The sequence below is a fragment of the Mobula hypostoma genome, chromosome 1, assembly GCF_963921235.1.
Source record: "Mobula hypostoma chromosome 1, sMobHyp1.1, whole genome shotgun sequence".
Classification (NCBI taxonomy): domain Eukaryota; kingdom Metazoa; phylum Chordata; class Chondrichthyes; order Myliobatiformes; family Myliobatidae; genus Mobula; species Mobula hypostoma.
The window spans coordinates 140,013,782-140,036,136 of NC_086097.1; the positions used below are offsets into that span (position 1 = coordinate 140,013,782).

A 22,355-nucleotide genomic window follows, 5' to 3' on the forward strand; every position below is an offset into this window, starting at 1 on the left:
GGGCAAGGTGGGAAACAACTGTCGAATGCGCGTGATCTTCGAGCTCTCAGGCGGCACTGCCTAAGAAACCGTCATGCTACTGTGACAATTATAGCCACCTGGGCTCGGGAGTACTTCGGAAAACCATTGTCACTGAACATAGTCCGTCGTTGCATCCAGAAATGCAACTTGAAACTGTATTACGCAAGGAGGAAGCTATACATCAACTCTATGCAGAAATGCCGGCGAGTTCTCTGGGCCCGAGCTCATCTCAGATGGACTGAAAGACCGTGGAACCGTGTGCTGTGGTCAGATGAGTCCACGTTTCAGCTAGTTTTCGGAAAAAACGGGCGTCAAGTTCTCCGTGCCAAAGATGAAAGCGACCATCCAGATTGTTATCAGCGAAAGGTGCAGAAGCCAGCATCTGTGATGGTATGGGGGTGCATCAGTGCCCACGGCATGGGTGAGTTGCATGTATGTGAAGGTACCATTGACTCTGAGGCGTATATTAGGATTTTAGAGAGATATATGTTGCCATCAAGGTGACGTCTCTTCCCGGGACGTCCATGCTTATTTCAGCAGGACAATGCCAGACCACATTCTGCACGGGCTACAACTGCGTGGCTTTGTAGACACAGAGTGCGTGTGCTTGACTGGCCTGCTGCCAGTCCAGATCTATCTCCTATTGAAAATGTATGGCACATCATGAAGAGGTGAATCAGACAACGGAGCCCACGGACCGTTGAGCAGCTGAAATCTTATATCAAGCAAGAATGGACGAAATTTCCAATTGCAAATCTACTACAATTAGTATCCTCAGTTCCAAAATGATTAAAAAGTGTTATTAAAAGGAAAGGTGATGAAACACAATGGTAAACATGCCTCTGTCCCAACTTTTGTTGAGTGTGTTGCAGCCATCAAATTCTAAATTTGTGTATGTTTACAAAATACAATTAAGTTGGTCAGTAAAACTATTGAAAATCTTTTCTTTGTGCTTTTGTCAGTTAAATAAAGTTTCACGTGAATTAACATATCACAGATTTTTGTTTTTATTGCATTTTGGAAAATATCCCAACTTTTCTGGAAATGGGGTTTGTAAAATGGAAGAGATGGTGGAGGAAGGGAAGCCCCCTTCCTTGAAACAGGAGAACATCTCCTTCATTCTAGAATGAAGAGCCTCATCTTGAGAGTAGATGTGGCAGAGACGGAGGAATTGAGAGAATGAGATGGCGTTTTTACAAGTAGCAGGGTAGGACGAGGTATCATCCAGGTAGCTGTGAGAGTCCGTGGGTTTGTAATACACGTTGGTGGATAAGCTGTCTCTGGAGATGGAGACTGTGAGATCGTGAAAGGAGAGGTGTTGAAAATGGACCAGGTGAATTTGAAGGCAGGATGGAAGTTGGAGGCAAAGTGGATGAAGTCGATGAGTTCAGCACGGGTGCAGGAAGCAGCACCAATGCAGTTGTCGATGTAGCGAAGGAAAAGTGCGGGACAGTCACCAGTGTAGGCTTGGAACATAAACTGTCCACGTAGCCGACAAACAGGCAGGCATAGCTGGGACCCATGTGAGTGCCCGTGGCTACACCTTTTGTTTGAATGAAGTGGTAGGAGCCAAAGGAGAAATTACTTAGAGTGAGGGTAAGTTCTGCTCAGCAAAGGAGAGTGGTGGTGGAGGGGAACTGGTTAGGTTTGGTGTCCAGAAAAAAACGGAGAGCTTTGAGGCCTTCCTGGTGGTGTATAGAGACTGGACATCCACAGTGAAAGTAAGCTGACGGAGGGCCAAGGAACCTGAAATCCTTGCAAAGATCGAAAGTGTGTGAGGTGTCATGGACGTAGATAGGAAGAATCTGAACTAGGGGGGATAGAACAGAGTTGAGGTATGCCCCCACCCTTTAAATCTATTCCTCAACTTTTTTTCTCCAGTCCTGCTGAAGGGTTTGGCCCAAAATGTTGACTGTACTTTCTTTCCATAAATGCTACCTGGCCTTCTGAGTTCCTCCAGCATTTTGTGCATGTTGTTCGGATTTCCAGCATCTGCAGTTTTCTCTTGTTTTAAATATACCCAACGGCTTGGCCTCCACCACCGTCTGTTGCAATGGATTCCACAGGTTCATAGTCCTCTGGCTGAAGAAGTTCCTCCTCATCTCTGTTCTAAATGGACGTCCTTCTATTCTGAGGTTGTACGCTCTGGTCCAACACTACAGGAAACATCTTCTCCACACCCACTCTCTCTATCAATATTCAATAGATTTCAATGAGTCCCCCTCCCCCATTCTTCTAAACTCCTGTGAGTACAGGCCCGGAGCCATCAAATGCTCCTCATATTTTAACCCTTCCATTCCTGGAATTATTTGTGAACCTCCTCTGCACCCTCCAATGCCAGCACATCTTTTCTTTGATAAGGGCCTCTAAAACTGCTCACAATACCCTCATATGCAGATTTGTTTTATATCACATCACAGCCAAAGGGAGCCACTGGTGCCAGATCACTGTGTAAAATACACCACACCTGAGTGTTCCTAGCCTGTCTCCCATCTTCCCATCTTCCCATCTCTCCATCTCCCTGTTGCACCACCTCTTCTGCCAGAGTTCTTTGTGCTTTTGTCCTATTCTTGTACTCACACCAGAATGAGAATCAGTCCAGCACTGAGTAGATGAATGGTGACTTTTGTTTCCTTGTAACTCTGAAAGTCAAAGCTCTTGTCTTGTTTATACTACACCAACCACTGCCGCAGAGCTATAAACGTACAGGAGCAATGTGTGGTTAAGTGCCTTGCTCAAGGACACAACACGCTGCCTCGACTGAGGCTCGAACTCACGACCTTCAGATCACTAGTCCAATGCCTTAACCAATTGGCCACGCGCCAAGCTCACAATCTGAACTGTTAAATAGCAGCTGAAAGCAAATTCAGTGTACCTATCAGATTGAATATTTGATAAATTGTAATAGGAAATAAATTTTCAGGCTCTGGGGAAAGCAGAGGAGTTGGACCAAGTGGAAGTTTCTTTGAAAGAGCCAGCCCAGGTGTTATGGACCAAATGGCTTCTGATTTTATGATTAACCAGATGGTGTTGCATGAAAAGTACAGGGCAGTTAACAAACAACAAAAGGATCTCCCTGAACTTCCAAGTGCTTTGGAGAATGTGGAAGCTATTACAAAATTAATATTGTTGCTATTCCAGACAGCTAATTTTGCTAAATTATAAAGTGTTTAAGTTATTAGTACATTTGATTCAAATAAAACAAATTTGACCTCAAAGTGGAAGTATCTACAAACGTACATTGTCTTTTAGGTGAATAGGATAGGATGTCAAATCTCATCATCCATCACGCAAGGCGTTTATTATATTCACAACCTAAGATTGCCTGACCGATTCTGCAAAACTCGAATAGAGGTACACTCACCAGGTTCTATTTCTGTGACATATAGGTTGGGACAAGGGCATCAGAATCTGATGTATAGGGGTAAGAACATTTATTTTTCTGTGATTACTTCTTGGACTTTTCTATAGTCTAATTAAATGAGTAGTGAGCCATGCCAATAATACTCGTATATCTGGTTATGTCATTGGAAATGTATCTTCAGGAAGAGTTAAATTTGCAAATTATCATCACCACAGATTTCATGATTTCAAGCTTTTATATGAATTTACTGCTTCAGTATTGAAGTACATATTTTCTGCAGTGCACTCTGAAGATGCATCAGCAGTGATTTGTCTCTCAGAAAGAGTAGATACAAGGATTCAAGCAACCTCCGTAGGAGCAAGTGAAAGGCCATTCCATTATCTGCTTCTTGCTGCATTTCCACACTTAGAGTATTGTGTTCAATCCTGGTTGCCTCATTATTAGATTAGATTAGATTCAACTTTATTGTCATTGTGCCGAGTACAGATACACAGCCAATGAAATGCAGTTAGCATCTAACCAGAAATGCAAAGAATGGTGTTATTTACAAAATAACTGCGAATAAAAAGTAAGTGCTACAGCACACAAATATAAAAGTACTGAGACAGTACAATATGGGTACAATACTGCTTAGCGCTGTGATGTGAGGTTCAGCAGAGTCACAGCCTCAGAGAAGAAGCTCTTCCTGTGCCTGCTGGTGCGGGAGCGGAGGCTCCTGTAGCGCTTACCGGATGGCAGGAGAGTAAAAAGTCCATGGTTAGAGTGAGATGCATCCTTGATAATGCTTTTTGCCCTGCCCAGGCAGCGTTTATGGTAGATGTTCTCAATGGTGGGCAATTGGGTGCCGATAATCCACTGGGCAGTTTTCACCACACACTGGAGTTGCTTTGCAGTCCGATACGGGACAATTGCCATACCACACTGAGATGCAGTTGGTGAGTATGCTCTCAATGGTACAGCGGTAAAAGTCCGACAGTATCCTAGGACAGAGGTGAGCTTTCTTGATGCTCTGCAGGAAATAAAGGCGCTTTTTTGATCAGGATGGAGGAGTTCAGGGACCAGGTGAGATCGTCGGAAATGTGGACACCAAGGAATTTGAAGCTTGATACACGCTCCACTACAGCTCCATTGATGTAGATGGGGACATGAGTATGGCTCCTAGCATGCCTGAAGTCCACAATGATCTCTTTGGTCTTCTGGGTGTTAAGGGCCAGGTTGTTGTCGGCACACCACGCGGCCAGGTGCTGGACCTCATCCCTGTAGGCTGTCTCGTCATCCCCTCTGATCAGACCAACCACTGTGGTGTCGTCTGTGAACTTGTACAGGAACGCAGTCATAGGTGAAAAGGGAGTACAGAAGAGGGTTCAGCACACAGCCTTGAGGCACGCCAGTGTTCAGGGTGAGAGTGGAGGAGGAGAGGTTGTCTAACTTAACTGATTGGGGTCTATTAGTCAGAAAGTCCAAGGTCCAATTGCAGAGGGATGAGCTGATACCAAGCTGGCGAAGTTTGGCGATCAGCTTGGAGGGGATCACAGTATTGAATGCCGAACTAAAGTCAATGAACAGCTTTCTGACGTAAGAGTTGAGGGCAGAGTGAAGTGCCGTGGAGGTGGTGTCCTCTGTTGACCTGTTGGTGCAATAGGCAAATTGATGGGGATCCAGGGTAGTGGGCAGACAGGATTTCAGATGTGATAGAACCAGTCTCTCAAAGCACTTTGCAATGAAGGGGGTGAGTGCAACTGGGCGGAAGTCATTCAGGCTTGTGGCAGTGGAATGCTTCAGCACTGGCGCGATGGTGACAATCTTGAAGCTTGTGGGGACAACTGCCTGGGCCAGGGACAGATTGAAAATGTCCGTGAAGACCCCGGCCAACTGCTCTGCACAGACTCTGAGCACACGGTCAGGTATTTCATCCGGATCAGCTGCCTTCCGTATATTCACCCCGCTCAGGGTGGCGCAAACATCGGAGGTGGAAAGTGAGAGAGGCAGTTCACTAGGTGGGAGATCCGCTTTGAGGGTGACCTTGTTCTCTCGGTCAAAGCAAGCGAAGAAGTAATTGAGCTCATTAGGGAGGGAAGCAGAGCTGGAAGTGGGAGCAGTACTAGGTGGTTTGAAGTCTGTAATGACCTGTATGCCATGCCACATGCGCCGGGGGTCCGAGGAGTTGAAATGCTCCTCGATTCTCCGTTTGTATATGTGTTTAGCCTGAGACATTAGACATTCCCCTCCTCAGATTGGCCCTGGCAGAGCTGTAAGCCTCCCGGTCTCCAGACCCAAAAGCTGAATCTCTGGGTTTGAGCAGGAGGCGAACTTCTCTGTTCATCCATGGTTTCTGATTGGGGAAAACTTTTATTTTTGTGATGTCACTCTATCCACACACTTGTTGATGTGCTCAAGGACAGAGTTGGTATATAAATCAATGTTAATCTGAGAGTCTGTGGTGGCATGGGCAGTAAACGCGCTCCAGTCTGTGTGCTGGAATTAGTGCTGAAGAGCAGAGTCAGCACCCTCCAGCCGGATCTTAATAGTCTTCATTGTGGGTTTCACACGTTTAATGACCGGGCTATACTTGGGAAGCAGAAACAATGAAAGATGGTCGGACTGTCCCAGGTGGGAGAGGGTAGTGGCTTTGTAAGCGTCAGCCACATTTGTGTAGACATGATCTAAGGTTTTATTTCCCTTTGTGGTGCGTGATACATTTTGGTAAAATCTTGGAAGCATGGTACGTAGGTTACAATGATTGAAGTCCCCAGCGACAATAAAGGCTCCGTCTGGATGCAATGTCTGCAGCTTGCTAATAGCGGTACTGAGGTCTTTCATGGCTACTTTAGCATTAGCATCTGGTGGTACATAAACTGCGACAGCAATGATGCATGTAAGCTCCCGTGGTTGATAAAAAGGTCTGCACTTAATAATCAGGTATTCCAGATCAGCAGAGCATAATTGTCAGCAATGGTAGAGTTAGTACACCATGATCGATTCACAAAGATGCATAAACCGCCTCCCCTACTTTTACCTGTCGCTGTTGCAGCTCTGTAGGAAGGAAGTGGGAAGTTCAGAGAGGGTGGAGGAGATTTACTAGGATGCTGCCTGGAGTAAAGAGCATGTCTTCTGAGGAAAGGTTGTGCGAGCTGGGGTTTTTATCTTGAGCGGAGAATTGATAGAGGTCTATAAAATGATAAGAGGCTTCGATAGAGTGGACTCCATATTTTTAACCAGGGTGGAAATGGCTAACCTAAAGGGCATAATTTTCAGGTGATTGGGGAAAAGTATAGGGGGAGGAGGAATGGCAGAAGTATTTCTTTTTGGCTGAGAGTGGTGGGTGCGTGGAATGCACTGCCAGGGTGGTGGTAGAGGCCAATACATTAGGGACTTTTTAAGAGACGTTTAGATAGGCACTTGGGCTATGTGGGAGGGAAGGGTTAGGTTGTTCTTGGAATAAGGTCAATGCAGTGTAGTGGGACGAATGGCCTGTACTGTGCTGTGGTGTTTTATGTTCTGTATGTGCACTCTACTATCTGTTATACCTCTCATCAAACCAGAGATTAACTATAGTTCAGTGAGGAGTGCCAAGAGCTTGCTGGGAGCAACTCTAAGCACACTCCCATGCTGAGCTGCCAGCCTAGTTTAGCTGCACCTCAGATCAACGTGTGCTAAATAACAAAAATAACATGCTACAAACAGCTAAGTGGTCAAATCAAAGCTTTTCAGTTCTGCCATATAAATTCATTTATTCGCAGTATGTTGGTGTATAACTAAACAAGTAACCATTTAAAAATTTAGTTAGGCCACACTTGATAGTATTATGGGCCATTTGGCTCATTGAACTGCTCTGCCATTCCATTATTCCATTTATTATCCCTCTCAACCCCGATCTCTTGTCTTTTCCCCATAACATTTTGTGCCTTAGTAATCAAGATCCTATCAATGCCTTTATTAATCAAGAACTTATCAATCTCAGCATTAAAAATACCCAATGACTTGGTCTTCACAGCCATCTGTGGCAATGAGTTCTACAGATTCACCACTCTGTGGCTAAAGAACTTACTCCTCATCCCTGTTCTAAATAGACATCCCTCAATTCTAAGGCTGTGCCCTCTCGTCCTAGACGCCCCCACTACAGGAAACATTTCTCCACGCCTACTCTATCTGGGCTATTTGATATTCGATAGGTTTCAATGAATTTCCCTCCCCATCTCATTTGATGGCCCAGAGCAAGCAAATGCTTCTCATACGTTAATCCTTTCGTTTGCAGAATCTTATAAGGGGCCCAAAAACTGCTCACGATACACCAAGTGTGGTCTGACCAATACCTTATAAAGCCTTAAGATAAAATGCTTTTATATTCTAGTCCTCTTGAAAGGAATGCTAACGTTGCATTTGCCTTTCTTACTACAGCCTTAACCTAGAAGTTAGCCATTAGGGAATCCTATGCAAGGACTCCCAAGTCCCTTTGCACCTCTAATTTTTGAATTTGCTGTCCATTTAGAAAATAGTCTACTCCTTTATTCATTTTACCAAAATGCATGACCATTACTTCCCTACACTGGATTCCATCAGCCACTTCATTTCTCATCCTGCTAATCTGTCTAAGTCCTTCCGCAGACCCCTTGCCTCCAACGTTTCCTGCCCCTCCACCTAGCTTTCTATCATCTGCAAAACTGGCCACAAAGCCATCAATTCCATCATCCAAATCGCTGACATATAACATAAAAAGAAGCATTCCCAACACCGACCCTGTGGAACACCATTAGTTACTGGTAGCAACCCGAAAGGGCCCCTTTTATTCCCACTCTTTGTCTCCTGACAGTCTGCCAATCTTTTATCCGTCATTTTGTGTCTGTTGCTTCTATCCGTGCTAGTATCTTTCCCATAATACCATGGGTTCTTATATTGTTAAACAGAGGTCTTCTGAAAACTAAGTAAACAGCCATCGACTCTCCTTTGTCTATCCTTTCTGTTACCTCCTCAAAAAAATTCCAAAAGAATTGCTAAATAAAATTTCCCCTTAAGGAAACAATGCTGTCTTCAGTCTATTTTACCATGTGTCTCTAAGTACTCTGAAACCTCACCCTTATTAATGGACTTGAACATCTTACCAAGCACTGAAGTCAGTCTAACTGGTGTATACTTTCCTTTCTTGCAATTTTTTAGTCTTACAGAATCATTAGCCTCCACAGTCTCTTCAGCTACCTCTTTACAGAACCCTGAGGTGTAGACCATTTTGTACAGCTGACTTATCTACCTTCATACCTTTCAGCTTTCTAAATATCTTCTCCTTAGTAAAAGTGACTACGCTCAGTCCTGCCCTATGACACTCTCGAATCTCTGGCATACTGCTAATGTCTTCCACACTGAAGAAGCAAAATTCTATTGAGTTTACATAGAACAGGGAACAGTACAGCACAGAAACAGGCCCTTCGGCCCACAGTGTTATGCCAAACCAGATAAAAAGTTCATCAAAAAACCTCAAAATCCTTCTTACCTACACAATGTCCATATCCCTGCATGTACTTTACAATTATGTGCCTATCTAAACATCTCTTAAAAGCCTCTAATGTATTTGCTTGTACCACCATACCAGGCAACGCATTCCAGGCATCCACCACTTCGAGTGAAAAAAAAATGTACCCCTTTGAACTTACCCCCTCTCACCTTCAGTTCATGCCTTCTGGAAAGATCATCCCTGTCTACTCTATGCCTGTCATAATCTTATAAACCTCTGCAGATCTCCCCTCAGCCTCTGCCACTCCAAAGAAAAGAACCCGAGTTTATCCAGCTTCCCATGATAGCACATGCCCTCTAAATCAGGTAGCATCCTGGTAAACCTCTTCTGCACCCTCTCCAAACCTCAACATCCTTCCTGTAGTGGGGAGACCAGAACTGTATGCAATACTCCAGATGTGGCCTAACTAGAGTTTTATAAAGTTGCAACATTACCTCTTGACTTTTCAATTCAATGCCTTGACAAATAAGCAAGCATTCCATAAGCCTTCTTAACCACCCTATTGACCTGTGTAGCCACTTTCATAGAACTATGAACTTAGATCCCAAGATCTCTCTGCTCAGCAAACAGTTAGGGTCTTACCCTTAACAGTGTACTGACTCCTTGCATTTGCCCTACCAAGGTGGAACACCTCACATTTATAAATTCCATTTGCCATTTCTCAGCCCATATCTGCAACTGGTCTGTATTGCACTGTATTCTTTCCCAGTCTTCTACACTATCCATAACTCCAGTAATCTTGGTATCATCCACAAACTTACTAACCCACCCATTTACATTTTCATTCAGGTTATTTATATGCATCAGAAACAGCAGAGATCCCTGCACAGATCCCTGTGGATCACCACTAATTACAGACCTCCAGCTTGAATAAGTCTTTCGTAGCCTTGTTAAAAAATTGAATCAAGTTGGTAAGACATGACCTGCCTCCTCATAAAACCATGCTGGCCCTCCCTAATTAGGTCCTGGGTTTCCAAATGATCATATATCCTATCCCTAAGAATTTTCTCCAGCAATTTCCCTACAACTGTCACCGGGCTATAGTTCCCAGGATTTCCCTTATTCCCTTCTTAAATAGAGCTACAACATTAGCCACTCACCAGTCCTCCAGGACCTTGCCTTTGCATAAAGAGGACACAAAGATACTAGTCAAGAACCCAGCAATCTTGTTCAATAACCTGGGGTAAATCCCATCAGACCTTTGGGACTTATCCACCTTAATACTCATTAGGAGACCCAACACTTCCTCCTCCTTGACCTCTAAACATCGTAACACATTTATACACCAAGCACGGATCTCCTGGTCCTCCTTTTTCTTGGTAAATACTGAAGCAAAATACTCATTAAGAACCTCACTCACATACTCCGCATCCAAGCAAATATTCCCCTCTTTATCCTTGAGTGGCCCTACCCTTTCCCTAGTTATCTTCTTGCTCTTGAGGTATGTATAGCGTACCTTGGGATTCACCTTAATTCTACTTGCCAAGGACATTTCATGGCCCCTCCTGGCTTTCCTAATTCCCTTCTTGAGTTCTTTTCTAGTTTCTTTATAATCCTCATGTGTTCTGTTTGATCTTGACTTCCGACGCTTTACATACTTTTCCTTTTTCTTCTTGACTAAATGAATCATCTCTCTGGACATCCAAGATTCTCTTATCTTTCCATCCCTGTCCTTCCTTCTAGCAGGAACATACTTTTCTATACTCTTTGTAAATAATCTTTTAAAACCCTCCACAAGTCTGATGTGGACTTGCCAGAAAAATGGTGTTCCCAATTAACCATTGTTAGTTCCTGTCTAATGCCCTCGTAATTTACCCTACTTCAATTTAAAACTCTCCTGCAAGGTCCATACCTATCTTTATCTATAGCTATCCTGAAAGTTAAGGAAATGTGCTCATTGTTCCCTAACTGCTCACCTACTGAGAGATCAGTCACCTAGCCAGTCTCATTACCCAACACCAGATCCAGTACAGATCTTCCTCTCATTGGACAATCTGTATATTGATTTAATAAACCCTCCTGGATACAGTTAACAAATTCTGCCCCATCTAAGCCGCTTGCACTAAGAAAATCCAAGTTTATATTAGAGAAGTTTATGTTAGGTCACAGATCTCTCAGTGGGTGAGCACCTGGGGGACGGTGACCACCGCTCCCTGGCCTTTAGCATTATTATGGAAAAGGATAGAATCAGAGAGGACAGGAAAAGTTTTAATTGGGGAAGGGCAAATTATGAGGCTGTAAGGCTAGAACTTGCGGGTGTGAATTGGGATGATGTTTTTGCAGGGAAATGTGCAATGGACATGTGGTTGATGTTTAGGGATCTCTTGCAGGATGTTAGGGATAAATTTGTCCCGGTGAGGAAGATAAAGAATGGTAGGGTGAAGGAACCATGGGTGACAAGTGAGGTGGAGAATCTAGTCAGGTGGAAGAAGGCAGCTTCCATGAGGTTTAGGAAACAAGGATCAGATGGGTCTATTGAGGAATATAGGGAAGCAGGAAAGGAGCTTAAGAAGGGGCTGAGAAGAGCAAGAAGGGGGCATGAGAAGGCCTTGGCGAGTAGGGTAAAGGAAAACCCCAAGGCATTCTTCAATTATGTGAAGAAAAAAAAAGATGACAGGACCGATTAGAGATAAAGGTGGGAAGATGTGCCTGGAGGCTGTGGAAGTGAGCGAGGCGCTCAATGAATATTTCTCTTCGGTATTCACCAATGAGAGGGAACTTGATGAAAGTGAGGACAATATGAATGGGGTTGATGTTCTGGAGCATGTTGATATTAAGGGAGAGGAGGTGTTGGAGTTGTTAAAATACATTAGGATGGATAAGTCCCCGGGGCCTGACGGAATATTCCCCAGGCTGCTCCAGGAGGCGAGGGAAGAGATTGCTGAGCCTCTGGCTAGGATCTTTATGTCCTTGTTGTCCACGGGAATGGTACCAGAGGATTGGAGGGAGGTGAATGTTATCCTCTTGTTTAAAAAAGGTAGGGATAGTCTGGGTAATTATAGACCAGTGAGCCTTACGTCTGTGGTGGGAAAGCTGTTGGAAAAGATTTTTAGAGATAGGATCTATGGGCATTTAGAGAAATATGGTCTGATCAGGGACAGTCAGCATGGCTTTGTGAAGGGCAGATCATGTCTAACAAGCCTAATAGAGTTCTTTGAGGAGGTGACCAGGCATATAGATGAGGTGTGTGTGATCTACATGGATTTTAGTAAGGCATTTGACAAGGTTCCACACGGTAGGCTTATTCAGAAAGTCAGAAGGCACGGGATCCAGGGATGTTTGGCCAGGTGGATTCAGATTTGGCTTGCCTGCAGAAAGCAAAGGGTTGTGGTGGAGGGAGTACATTCGGATTGGAGGGTTGTGACTAGTGGTGTCCCACAAGGATCGGTTCTAGGACCTCTACTTTTTGTGATTTTTATTAACGACCTGGATGTGGGGGTAGAAGGGTGGGATGGCAAGTTTGCAGACGACACAAAGGTTGGTGGTGTTGTGGATTGTGTAGAGGATTGTCGAAGAGTGCAGAGAGACATTGATAGGATGTAGAAGTGGGCTGAGAAGTGGCAGATGGAGTTCAACCCTGAGAAATGTGAGTTGGTACACTTTAGAAGGACAAATTCCAAGGCGGAGTACCAAGTAAATGGTAGGTTATTTGGTAGTGTGGAGGAGCAGAGGGATCTGGGGGTACATGTCCACAGATCCCTGAAAGTTACCTCACAGGTGGATAGGGTAGTTAAGAAAACTTATGGGGTGTTAGCCTTCATAAGTCGAGGGATAGAGTTTAAGAGTGGAGAGGTAATGATGCAGCTCTATAAAACACTGGTTAGGCCACACTTGGAGTACTGTGTCCACTTCTGGTCACCTCACTATAGGAAGGACGTGGAAGCATTGGAAAGGGTACAGAGGAGATTTACCAGGATGCTGCCTGGTTTAGAGAGTATGCATTATGATCAGAGTTTAAGGGAGCTAGGGCTTTACTCTTTGGAGAGAAGGAGGATGAGAGGAGACATGATAGAGCTATACAAGATATTAAGAGGAATAGGTAGAGTGGACCCAGTGCCTCTTCCCCAGGGCACCACTGCTCAATACAAGAGGACATGGCTTTAAGGTATGGGGTGGGAAGTTCAAAGGGGATATTAGAGGAAGATTTTTTACTCAGAGAGTGGTTGGTGCCTGGAATGCACTGCCTGAGTCAGTGGTGGAGGCAGATACACTAGTGAAGTTTAAGAGGAATTTAAGGTGGGGGGTTATATGGGAGGCAGGGTTTAAGGGTCGGCACAACATTGTGGGCCAAAGGGCCTGTACTGTGCTGTGCTGTGTTAAGTTGAAATCCCTCATTATAACAACCCTAATATTTTTACAAATTTCCTTAATCTGTTTACATATATATTTCTCAATGTCCCTGAGGGTCATTGGAGGGTCTGTTGTACAATCCCATCAGTGTGGTTGCACCCTTCCTATTCCTGAGTTCTACCCAAATGGGCTTCGTGTCTGAACCCTCCATTATGTCTTCCTTGAGTGGAACTGTGATATTGTCCCTGATTAATTATACCACCACACCACCCCCTCCCTTTTACCTCCTTCTCTATCTTTTATAAAAGTTAGAAAACTTGGTACATTGATCATCCATCCCTGCCCCTCTCTCAACCAAGTTTCTGTAATGGCCACATCGTAGTTCCATATACTGATCCATGCTCTAAGTTCATCACTTTTACCCATAATACTCAGTCATGGCGTTAAAATACACACTCCTTCAAACTATCTGACCCATCATACCTGTTATTTTGATTTTGCCTTTTATACTTTCCCTGACATCTACAGTACCTTCCTGTCTGATCCTTCATTACTTGACCTGGTGCTCTGGTTCCCAGCCTTCTGCAAAACTTGTTTAAAATAGTTAGATAGGTACTTTATTGATCCAAAAGGAAATTACAGTGTCATAGTAGCATTACAGGTGCACAGATATACAAAATTAAAGAGAAGTAAGAAAGAATAAAAAAATAAGTTACCCGAAACAGTCCAACAGGAGGGGTCATTGCTTCCCCAGTTTATAGGTTGACTCATTGTAGAGCCTTATGGCCAAGGGTAAGAATGACCTCAAATAGCGTTATTTGGAGCAGCGCAGTTGTCTTAGTCTGTTACTATACGTGCTCCTCTGTTCAGCAAAGGCTGCACGCAGAGGATGAGAAACATTGTCCACAATTGCCGGGATTTCCAGGAGGGTCCTTTGTTCTGCCACAGCCTCCAGTGTGTCTAGTTTGACTCCTATAACAGAGCCAGCTTTTCTAATCAGTTTATTGAGTCTGTTGGCATCACCCGTGTTGATGCCATTGCCCCAGCACACCACCACTTGGAAGATTGTACTGGTGACAACAGACTGGTAGAACATTTGAAGTAGAGGCCTGCATACTCCAAAGAACCTCAGTCTCCTCAAGAAGTAGAGGTGACCCTGGCCCTTCTTGTACACAGTCTCTGTGCTCCACTCAAGTTTGTCATCCAGGTGCATCCCCAGGTACTTGTAGGTCCTCACCATCAATAATAACAGGGAGCAGTTCAGGCTTAGTTTTCTTAAAGTCCATCACCATCTCCTTTGTCTTACTGATGTTGAGCTGCAGATGGTTCAGCTCACACCATTTGTCAAAGTTCTCCACAAAGTATTCATCCTCCTGTCCTCCCTTTATACATCAAACTATTGTTGAGTCATCCGAGAATTTCTGCGGATGATATGACTCAGTACGAGGTATACAGGGTAAACAGGGAGGGAGCCCTGTGGGGCCCCAGTGCTGCTTATAGCCGTGTCTGACACACAGCTTTGAAGCCACACAAACTGTGGTCTCCTGAGTAGCATTAGCAAACCTCCCGGCCAGGATATTGGTTCCCCTCCAGTTCAGGTGCAACCGGTCCCTCTTGTAACAGTTACCCCTTGGCCAGAAAAGGTTCCAATGATCAAAGAACTTGAAACCGTGCCCATTGCACCGTCTCCTCAGCCACTCATTCATATGTGCTATCGTCACATTCCTACCTGCTCTAGCCCTCGGCACCGAGAGTAATCCAGAGAGTCTTACCTTGGAAGTCCTTCCCTTCAGCCTCTTTTCTAACTCTGTATGCTCACTGTGTGGGACTGCTTCCCTTTTTCCTGTCTATGTCATTGGTGCCAATATGCACCACAACCTCTGGCTGTTCGCTCTCCCACTTGAGAATATCCTGCAGCCACACCAATACATCTTGGACCCTACCACCTCGGACATAACACACCATCCTGGTGTCTCGAATTGTGGCCAGAGAATCTCACCTCTCTGTCTCCCTAATTATCAAGTCCAAAATCACTACCGAGCTGCCTGACTTTACCCTTACCTACTGAGCCTCAGAGCTGGCCACAGTGCCACCAGCCCGACTGCTGCTGCTGTGCCCAGCAGTATCCAAAGAGGTATTCTTGTTACTGAAGGGAATGGCTTCCGGGGATCCCTGCATTGACTTCTTCATCCCCTTACCTCTCCTAGTGGTCATCCATCTACTGTCTGAAGCCCGTACTCTGGGTGTGACCACCTCTTCAAAAGTCTCATCTATAATGTTTTTAGCCTCCTGGATGCTCCTGAGTACATCCAACTCCAGTTCTAATTCCTTGAGCTGGTCAGTCCCCCATTAGATCATCAGCCCGAGTTGTCAGTTCTGTTTCACTCATCATAGGTTTTACCTGACTTCCGGAGTTTTCTGTTAATATTTTGGTTTCTCAGCATCTCATAGTACGTGGAGACTCTGAAGAGGGTGCAGAAATGTTTAACAGGATGCTGCCAGAATGTGAGGGCATGTGCTACAGGGAGAGACTGGAAGCATTAGAAATTGACAGGGGAACCTGATAGAAATTATAAAATAATGAAAGGTAGAGATAGTGCAAGCCAATAGTCTTTTTCCAAGAATAAAAATGTCAGATATTAGAGGGCATGTACTTAAAGTGAGAGGGGAAGGTTCAAAGGAGATGTGTCAGCAATTATTTTTATACAGGCTGTTGGTGGGGGAGTGTTGGAAGCAAATGTAATAGTGGTGTTTAAGAGGCTGGTAGACATATAAGCATGCAGGGAATGGATGGATATGGATGTATGAGCAGAAGAGAGTCAGTTTAATTGGCATGGTGTTTGGCACAGACACGTTGACCTGAATGGCCTTTTCGTATGCTGTACTGTTCTATGTAACCACAGGGAAGGATGGTCAGAACATCACCATCTTCAGCTGTGGTTCAGTCTGATAGTGAGTTGGCTGAAACATTCAGAACCCCATTCAGCCAGAAGTGCTGAGTACATAGTTCATCTTGGCTTTCTCCTGAGCACTCCATTGTCACAGAGTTAATTTCCATTGAATTCCCTTCCTCCACAGATGCTGTTTGACCCACTGTGTTCTTCCAGCGGTTTGTTTCTTTTGTTCTAGTTTCCAGCATCTACAATCTCTTGTGTCTCGTAGTTTGTTCCATATGATATCAAAAAAAGGCTGAAGGTGTTTATTGTAGAAAACTATGGGACCAAACAACATGCTAGGTGTAATGCTAGAAACTTGCATTTCCCAGCCAGTAATACCTCCTGATCAACTGCTCCAGTTGCAACACTAACATCTACCCAACAACAAGAAAACTTGACCAATTACAGATTGTTTTTACAGAACAGGACTAATCATTCCCACCTTATCAGTTTGCTCTCCCAATGCATTGTAGCCACAATACCTGTGACATGCTTTTCAGTGACTCGTTAAGGCTGTACTCCCCAAATTTCAAGGGAGTACCTCACCTCCCAGTTTCGCACTTTCAATACTGGATGATGTGTTTCTGTTCCTCTGTCACTCTTGGTTCAAAGTCCTAAAATATGTTCTCCAATATCCCTATATTACATGGATTGCAGCAGTTATGACAGTAGCTCACCACCACCACCATTTCAGGGGCATTGTTTGATTAGCTTTGGGAATCTGAGCATTGCCATCAAACCCACTATTTCTTGTCCATCCCTAGCTGACTCTGAAAAGGAACGGGAAGCTGCCTATGTGCTTCCAAAGTGGTCATGAGGAAGAATTCCAGGATCTCGACTCAGTCATATTGAAGAACTGGTGATATATTTTCAAGTTAGAATATTTAACGTGTGGAACAGAGTGCCAGTCAAACAGACTTTTATTTGTCCCAGATGGTTTCAAATTTCAGAATTACTAATACTGCACTCATCCAGAAAAGTGGATAATATTCCATTATAGTCATGACCATAGTCTTGGTGGAAAGACCTTGGGATATCAGGAGGTGAGTCACTCACCACAGGAGACCCAATTTCCAACCAGTCCTTCTACAAATATCATTTTTGTAGCTGGTCCAGATAAGTTTTTGATCAGCGGTGACTCCCAGGATGGTGATAGTGGAGGACTAATGCTATTGAATTCTTAAATTCTTAAGATGAGATGATTCTCTCTCATGTTGGAGATGATCATTGTCTGGCACTTTTAGAGTATACCTTTTATTTGCCACGTATTCAGTGCTGCTGCTTACAGGCATGATCTGCTTCACTTCCTGAGGAGTTGTTATGTACAGACATCTACTGACGCCTCTGGACACATCTTCAGTGATGTTCCTGGAATCATCGGGTGTTTCGGGTCTTTCAACATCATACACCCTCCTCCAGGTGATCCAGCCGGGACTGATCAGACCCCAGCTTGTGTCCAGTTGGCTAGCTACTTATGACTCCATGGCTCCCCTCTTTTGAGCCACAGCCATCTTGAGGCCCTCTCTGCCGCATCGGTGGTACTGCGGATGACTCTCCTCTTCCTCTCTCCCTCGATGCCCAAATTGCTGAAGGCTCTAGCTAAAGAACGGGCTACGAATCCCCTAAAACCAACCTCCTCTGGGAGACACCTCGCTCTCCATCCAGCCTGCTGACAGTTGCTGACCAGTCCTGCGTACTTGGAGAACTTCCTTTCAAAGCCTCTTCCAAGCGATCTTCCCATGGGACTGTCAGTTCCAGCAGCACCACTGGCTTAGTCGACTCAGACACAGGGACAATGTCTGGTCACAGGGTGGTGGCTGCAATATGGTTGGGGAACTTCAGCTGCCCTTCGAGGTCCACCAACGGCTGCCAGTCCCTTGCAGAGGTCAGGATGCCTGCAGATGTTCTTTTGGCAGGTATTGGCTGCTCCCCAGCTCTGACAAAGTGTTGCTGCTTACAGACATGGTCTGCTTCACTTCCTGAGGAGTTGAACATTGTGCATTTATCACTTCTGAAGTCTTATGGGAAGAAGGTGAACAATGAAGTAGGTAAAAATGGTTGGGCCTAGAACAACATTCCCTCTTTTTTCTGCACTGTCTGTTCCTTCCACATCCTTGCTGGTAATCAGAGGCATTGGAGAGTCAACCACATGGGGTGGGACTGGAATCACATATGGTAACCAGAACTGTGCACAATACTGCACGCAGATTCATTGTTTACCCTTCATCCACTGACTTTGCTTTGAACAGGGGGCCTTGAAGTTAACAGCAATCATCTTCACCTCACTTCAGCTCTGGAATTCATCTCCTAGGACCATGTGTGCACCAAGGCTGGGGTAAGACTGAACCCAAATTGTACAGTAGTTAGTTGGTTTGGGCATCCTTTATTTTCTGAACAGGACATACCCAAGCAGTGTTGCACATTGGATGTGATGTAACTAATATAACAACTTGGCTAAAAGTGCAGCTCGTTCTAGAGCTGGGGTCTTCAGTACTGCAGTGGAGATGTCTCATCACACAGCTTTCGGAGCCAAATTTATCATCTGTTTGGCATTTCTGGCTGAACATATTTGTGAATGTAAGGTGCAAATCTGAGTACAACTCTCTCAGGAAGATGCTATGGGATAGCTCTCACAATTTATTCTCTAGTCTCCACAGGTTTGTTAGGACAAGATCAACTGAGGGGGAGTGACTTTGCTGAGTCCATGTTGTGCCTAGGTCAGTACCAAGTGGTCTTTCTGGTTTTACTCCTCTATCTGAATGTACCAGTGATGGTAAAGCCACTTGAGAGGCAATGGCGAATCCACCACATGGGGTGAATCTGGAATCACATTAAAGGCAGCAGATTGCATTTCCTCAAGAACATCAGCTGACCAGATAGTTTTCCACTTTATTACCAAGACTAGTTTGTGTTTGTTTCTCTAAATTGTTTCTGCTGCATCCCATTTACTTTAAGGTTTGACATGTGTGTTCAGAGATGCTCTTCTGCATACCACTGTTGTAACGCATGGGGTTACTGTTGCCTTCCTATCATCTTGAACCAGTCTGGCTATTCTCCTCTGATTTCTCTCATTTCCAAGGAACTTTCGCCCACAGAATTGCCGCTCCCTGGATGTATTTGTTTTCAAGTTAAAGTTTATTGTCATTAAACTGTACGCATGTATACCAACAAATGAAAGAATATTCCTCCAGACCAAGGAGCACAACACAGTACATATAAGTCACACACAAAGATTAAGTAATACGTATTACCACAATTAAACTAACAAACAATAAGTTGCATCTATGACACCAGTTCAAAAGTAAACAGTATAATGCTACTGACGTTTCATACATGATGAGACCTGGTTGGTGGCAGGGAGTTCAGTCGTCTGACAACCTGGGAGAAGAAGCTGTTTCCCACCCGAACAGTCCTTGTCCTAATCCATTCTTTGGAAACTCTAGAGACTGTTGTGCATGAAAATTCCAGGCAATCAGCAGTTTCTGAAGTAGTCAAACTACCCCGTCTGCCACCAATAATCATTCCTCGGTCAAAGTCACTCAGGCCATATCTCTGGAGTCAGCTTATCTACTGATGTCTACTATAAGCCTACGGACTCTCACAGCTACCTGGGCTATTCCTCTTCCCACCCTACCTCTTGCAAAAATGCCATCCCCTTCTCGCAATTCCTCCGTCTCCATCTCTCAGGATGAGGCTTTTCATTCCAGGACAAAGGAGTTGTCTTCCTTTTTTAAAGAAAGGGGCTTCCCTTCCTCCACCATCAACTCTGCTCTCAAATGCATCTCTCCCATTTCACACACATCTGCTCTCACTCCATCCTCCCGCCACCCCACTTGGGATAGGGTTCCCCTCGTCCTTACCTACCACCCAACCAGCCTCCGGGTCCAACATATAATTCTCTAACTCCGCCACCTCCAATGGGATTCCACCACCAAGCACATCTTTCCCTCCTCCCCACTTCTGCTTTCCGCAGGGATCGGCTCCTACGCGATTCCCTTGTCCATTCGTCCCCCCATCCCTTCCCACCGATCTCCCTCCCGGCACTTATCCTTGTAAGCGGAATAAGTGCTACACATGCCCTTACACTTCCTCCCTCACCACCATTCAGGGCCCCAGACAGTCCTTCTAGGTGAGGCGACACTTCACCTGTGAGTCGGCTGGTGTGATATACTGTGTTCAGTGCTCCCGGTGCGGCCTTCTAAATATTGGCGAGACCCAACGCAGACTGGGAGACCATTTCACTGAAAACCTCTGCTCTGTCCGCCAGAGTAAGCAGGATCTCCCAGTGGCCACACATTTTAATTCCATGTCCCATTCCCGTTCTGATATGTCTATCCACAGCCTCCTCTACTGTAAAGATGAAGCCACACTCAGGTTGGAGGAACAACACCTTATATTCCATCTGGGTAGCCTCCAACCTGATGGCATGAACATTGACTTCTCTAACTTCTTTTAATGCCCCTCCTCCCCTTCTTACCCTATCCTTTATTTAGTTATTTATTATTTTTTATTATAATTTTTCCCTTTCTTTCTCTTTTTTTCTCCCTCTGTCCCTCTCACAATATCTTCCTCTGGTGCTCCCCTCCCCCTTTTTCTCTCTAGGATTCCCTTACCATGATCCTCTCCCTTCTCCAGCCTTGTATTCCTTTTACCAATCAACTTTCCAGCTCTTAGCTCCATCCCTCCCCCTCCTGTCTTCTCCTATCATTTTAGATCTCCCCTCCCCCTCCCACTTTCAAGTCTCTTATTATCTCTTCTTTCAGTTAGACCTGACGAAGGGTCTCGGCCGAAAACGTCGACTGTACCTCTTCCTAGAGATGCTGCCTGGCCTGCGTGTGTTCCACCAGCATTTTGTGTGTGTAGGCCATATTTCTTCCCCGTTCTGATGTTTCTGAACAACAAGTGAACCTCTTGACCATGTCTGCAAGCTTTTATGCACTGTATATCAAGGCAATGAGTGTAGTAGTTAGGCATTGTGCTCCAGTTGTACAGGTTATGGCACAGTTGGAGTATTGTGTGTAGTTCTGTCATCAGACTTTAGGAAGGATATGATTAAGCTAGAAATAGTGCAGAAAAGATTCATAGGAATATATCCTGGACAGAAAGTATTATATTATCAAGAGAGATTGGATAGGCTGGAATTCTTTACTCTGGAATGAAGGAATTGAGATGTGACTTTATAAAAATCTATAAAATTATGTAGGGCATAGAAAGATAGTCTTTGTATCAAAGTAGGGGAGTCTCAAACTAAAGGGCAAGTTTCTCCACAGAGGGTGGTAGGTACTGAGCTACCAGAGGACATGATAGAGGTGGGTACAATTATATATTTTTTTTAAAAATGGGCAGGTACATGGATAGAAAAAGTTTAAAGGAATAAGGATCAAATGCAGGGAAACGGAATTAATACGCATCTTGGTCAGACTGAACAAGTTGGGCTGAAAGCCCTGTTTAAGTATTGTATAACTCTATGAACTTCTGTTGATCAATAAATTATAACAATAAGTTCATATAAATTTCCAGTTGGAGCAATGACATTTCTTCTGTGCCTCTCACCACTGCATTGCATCATGAGTGATCTTGTTGAAATGAGGAAACACAGCAACCATTTTCTGAACAGCAGCTTTCAAAATTGTAGGCCTTCAGTGTTCACTTGTGAAGGCAGCAGGCGTCAGTTTAATGTCACGTGTGCAAATAGGTTCCACCCACAGCGTGGTGCTCTCTCAGCACACTACTGGGAGAATTAGTATGTAGGCTCAAACTCTCATTCTTCTGGCATCTTGACTGAAAGGAGCCAATCGCCATTAGATCCTAGAACACTTCTGATGAAGGGGATTGTAGTATTTAAGGTGGGATTGAGTGGTTGCGAACCAATTCTGTGGGCAAACCAGGGAATGATATTCAATCAGGTATATCTATTGACATAAGCAGATGTTAATGCCAAATAGCATGATAGCTTGTTTATTGTCCTTTTAATTTTACAATAATAATTCCTATTTTAGAAACATAGAAACGTATTTCCCTTTATTATATTGGAGGCTGATTTTATGACTTATTGAAATTTAATTGTGCTGAGATCTAAATATTGAAATATGGACCAAGATGTCCAGGATAGTGTTAGTGTGCTTCACAGGGAGTGCAGACAGAAATCTGGAGCCCACAGGTTTTCTGGTGCTGGGGCTTCATAGGCTAGAATTTTCCCCTATTTACTGGACCACAGCTGGAAATTAACCATGAGATT

At 44.4% G+C, this 22,355-nt stretch overlaps 1 protein-coding gene across 2 annotated transcripts in view; it reads left to right on the top strand.

Annotated features, from left to right (window-relative positions):
• Positions 1 to 22,355, top strand: part of dpy19l1l (dpy-19-like 1, like (H. sapiens)) — a 127,561-nt gene that overhangs the window by 87,788 nt on the left and 17,418 nt on the right. The window contains exon 16 of one of the 2 annotated variants that reach the window (XM_063056854.1): positions 3,274 to 3,375. The exons of the other annotated variant lie outside the window; for it this stretch is intronic. Within the exon in view, the coding sequence (XP_062912924.1) occupies positions 3,274 to 3,375 (102 nt within the window). The remainder of the gene's footprint in view (positions 1 to 3,273; positions 3,376 to 22,355) is intronic. 2 annotated transcript variants of the gene reach the window in all.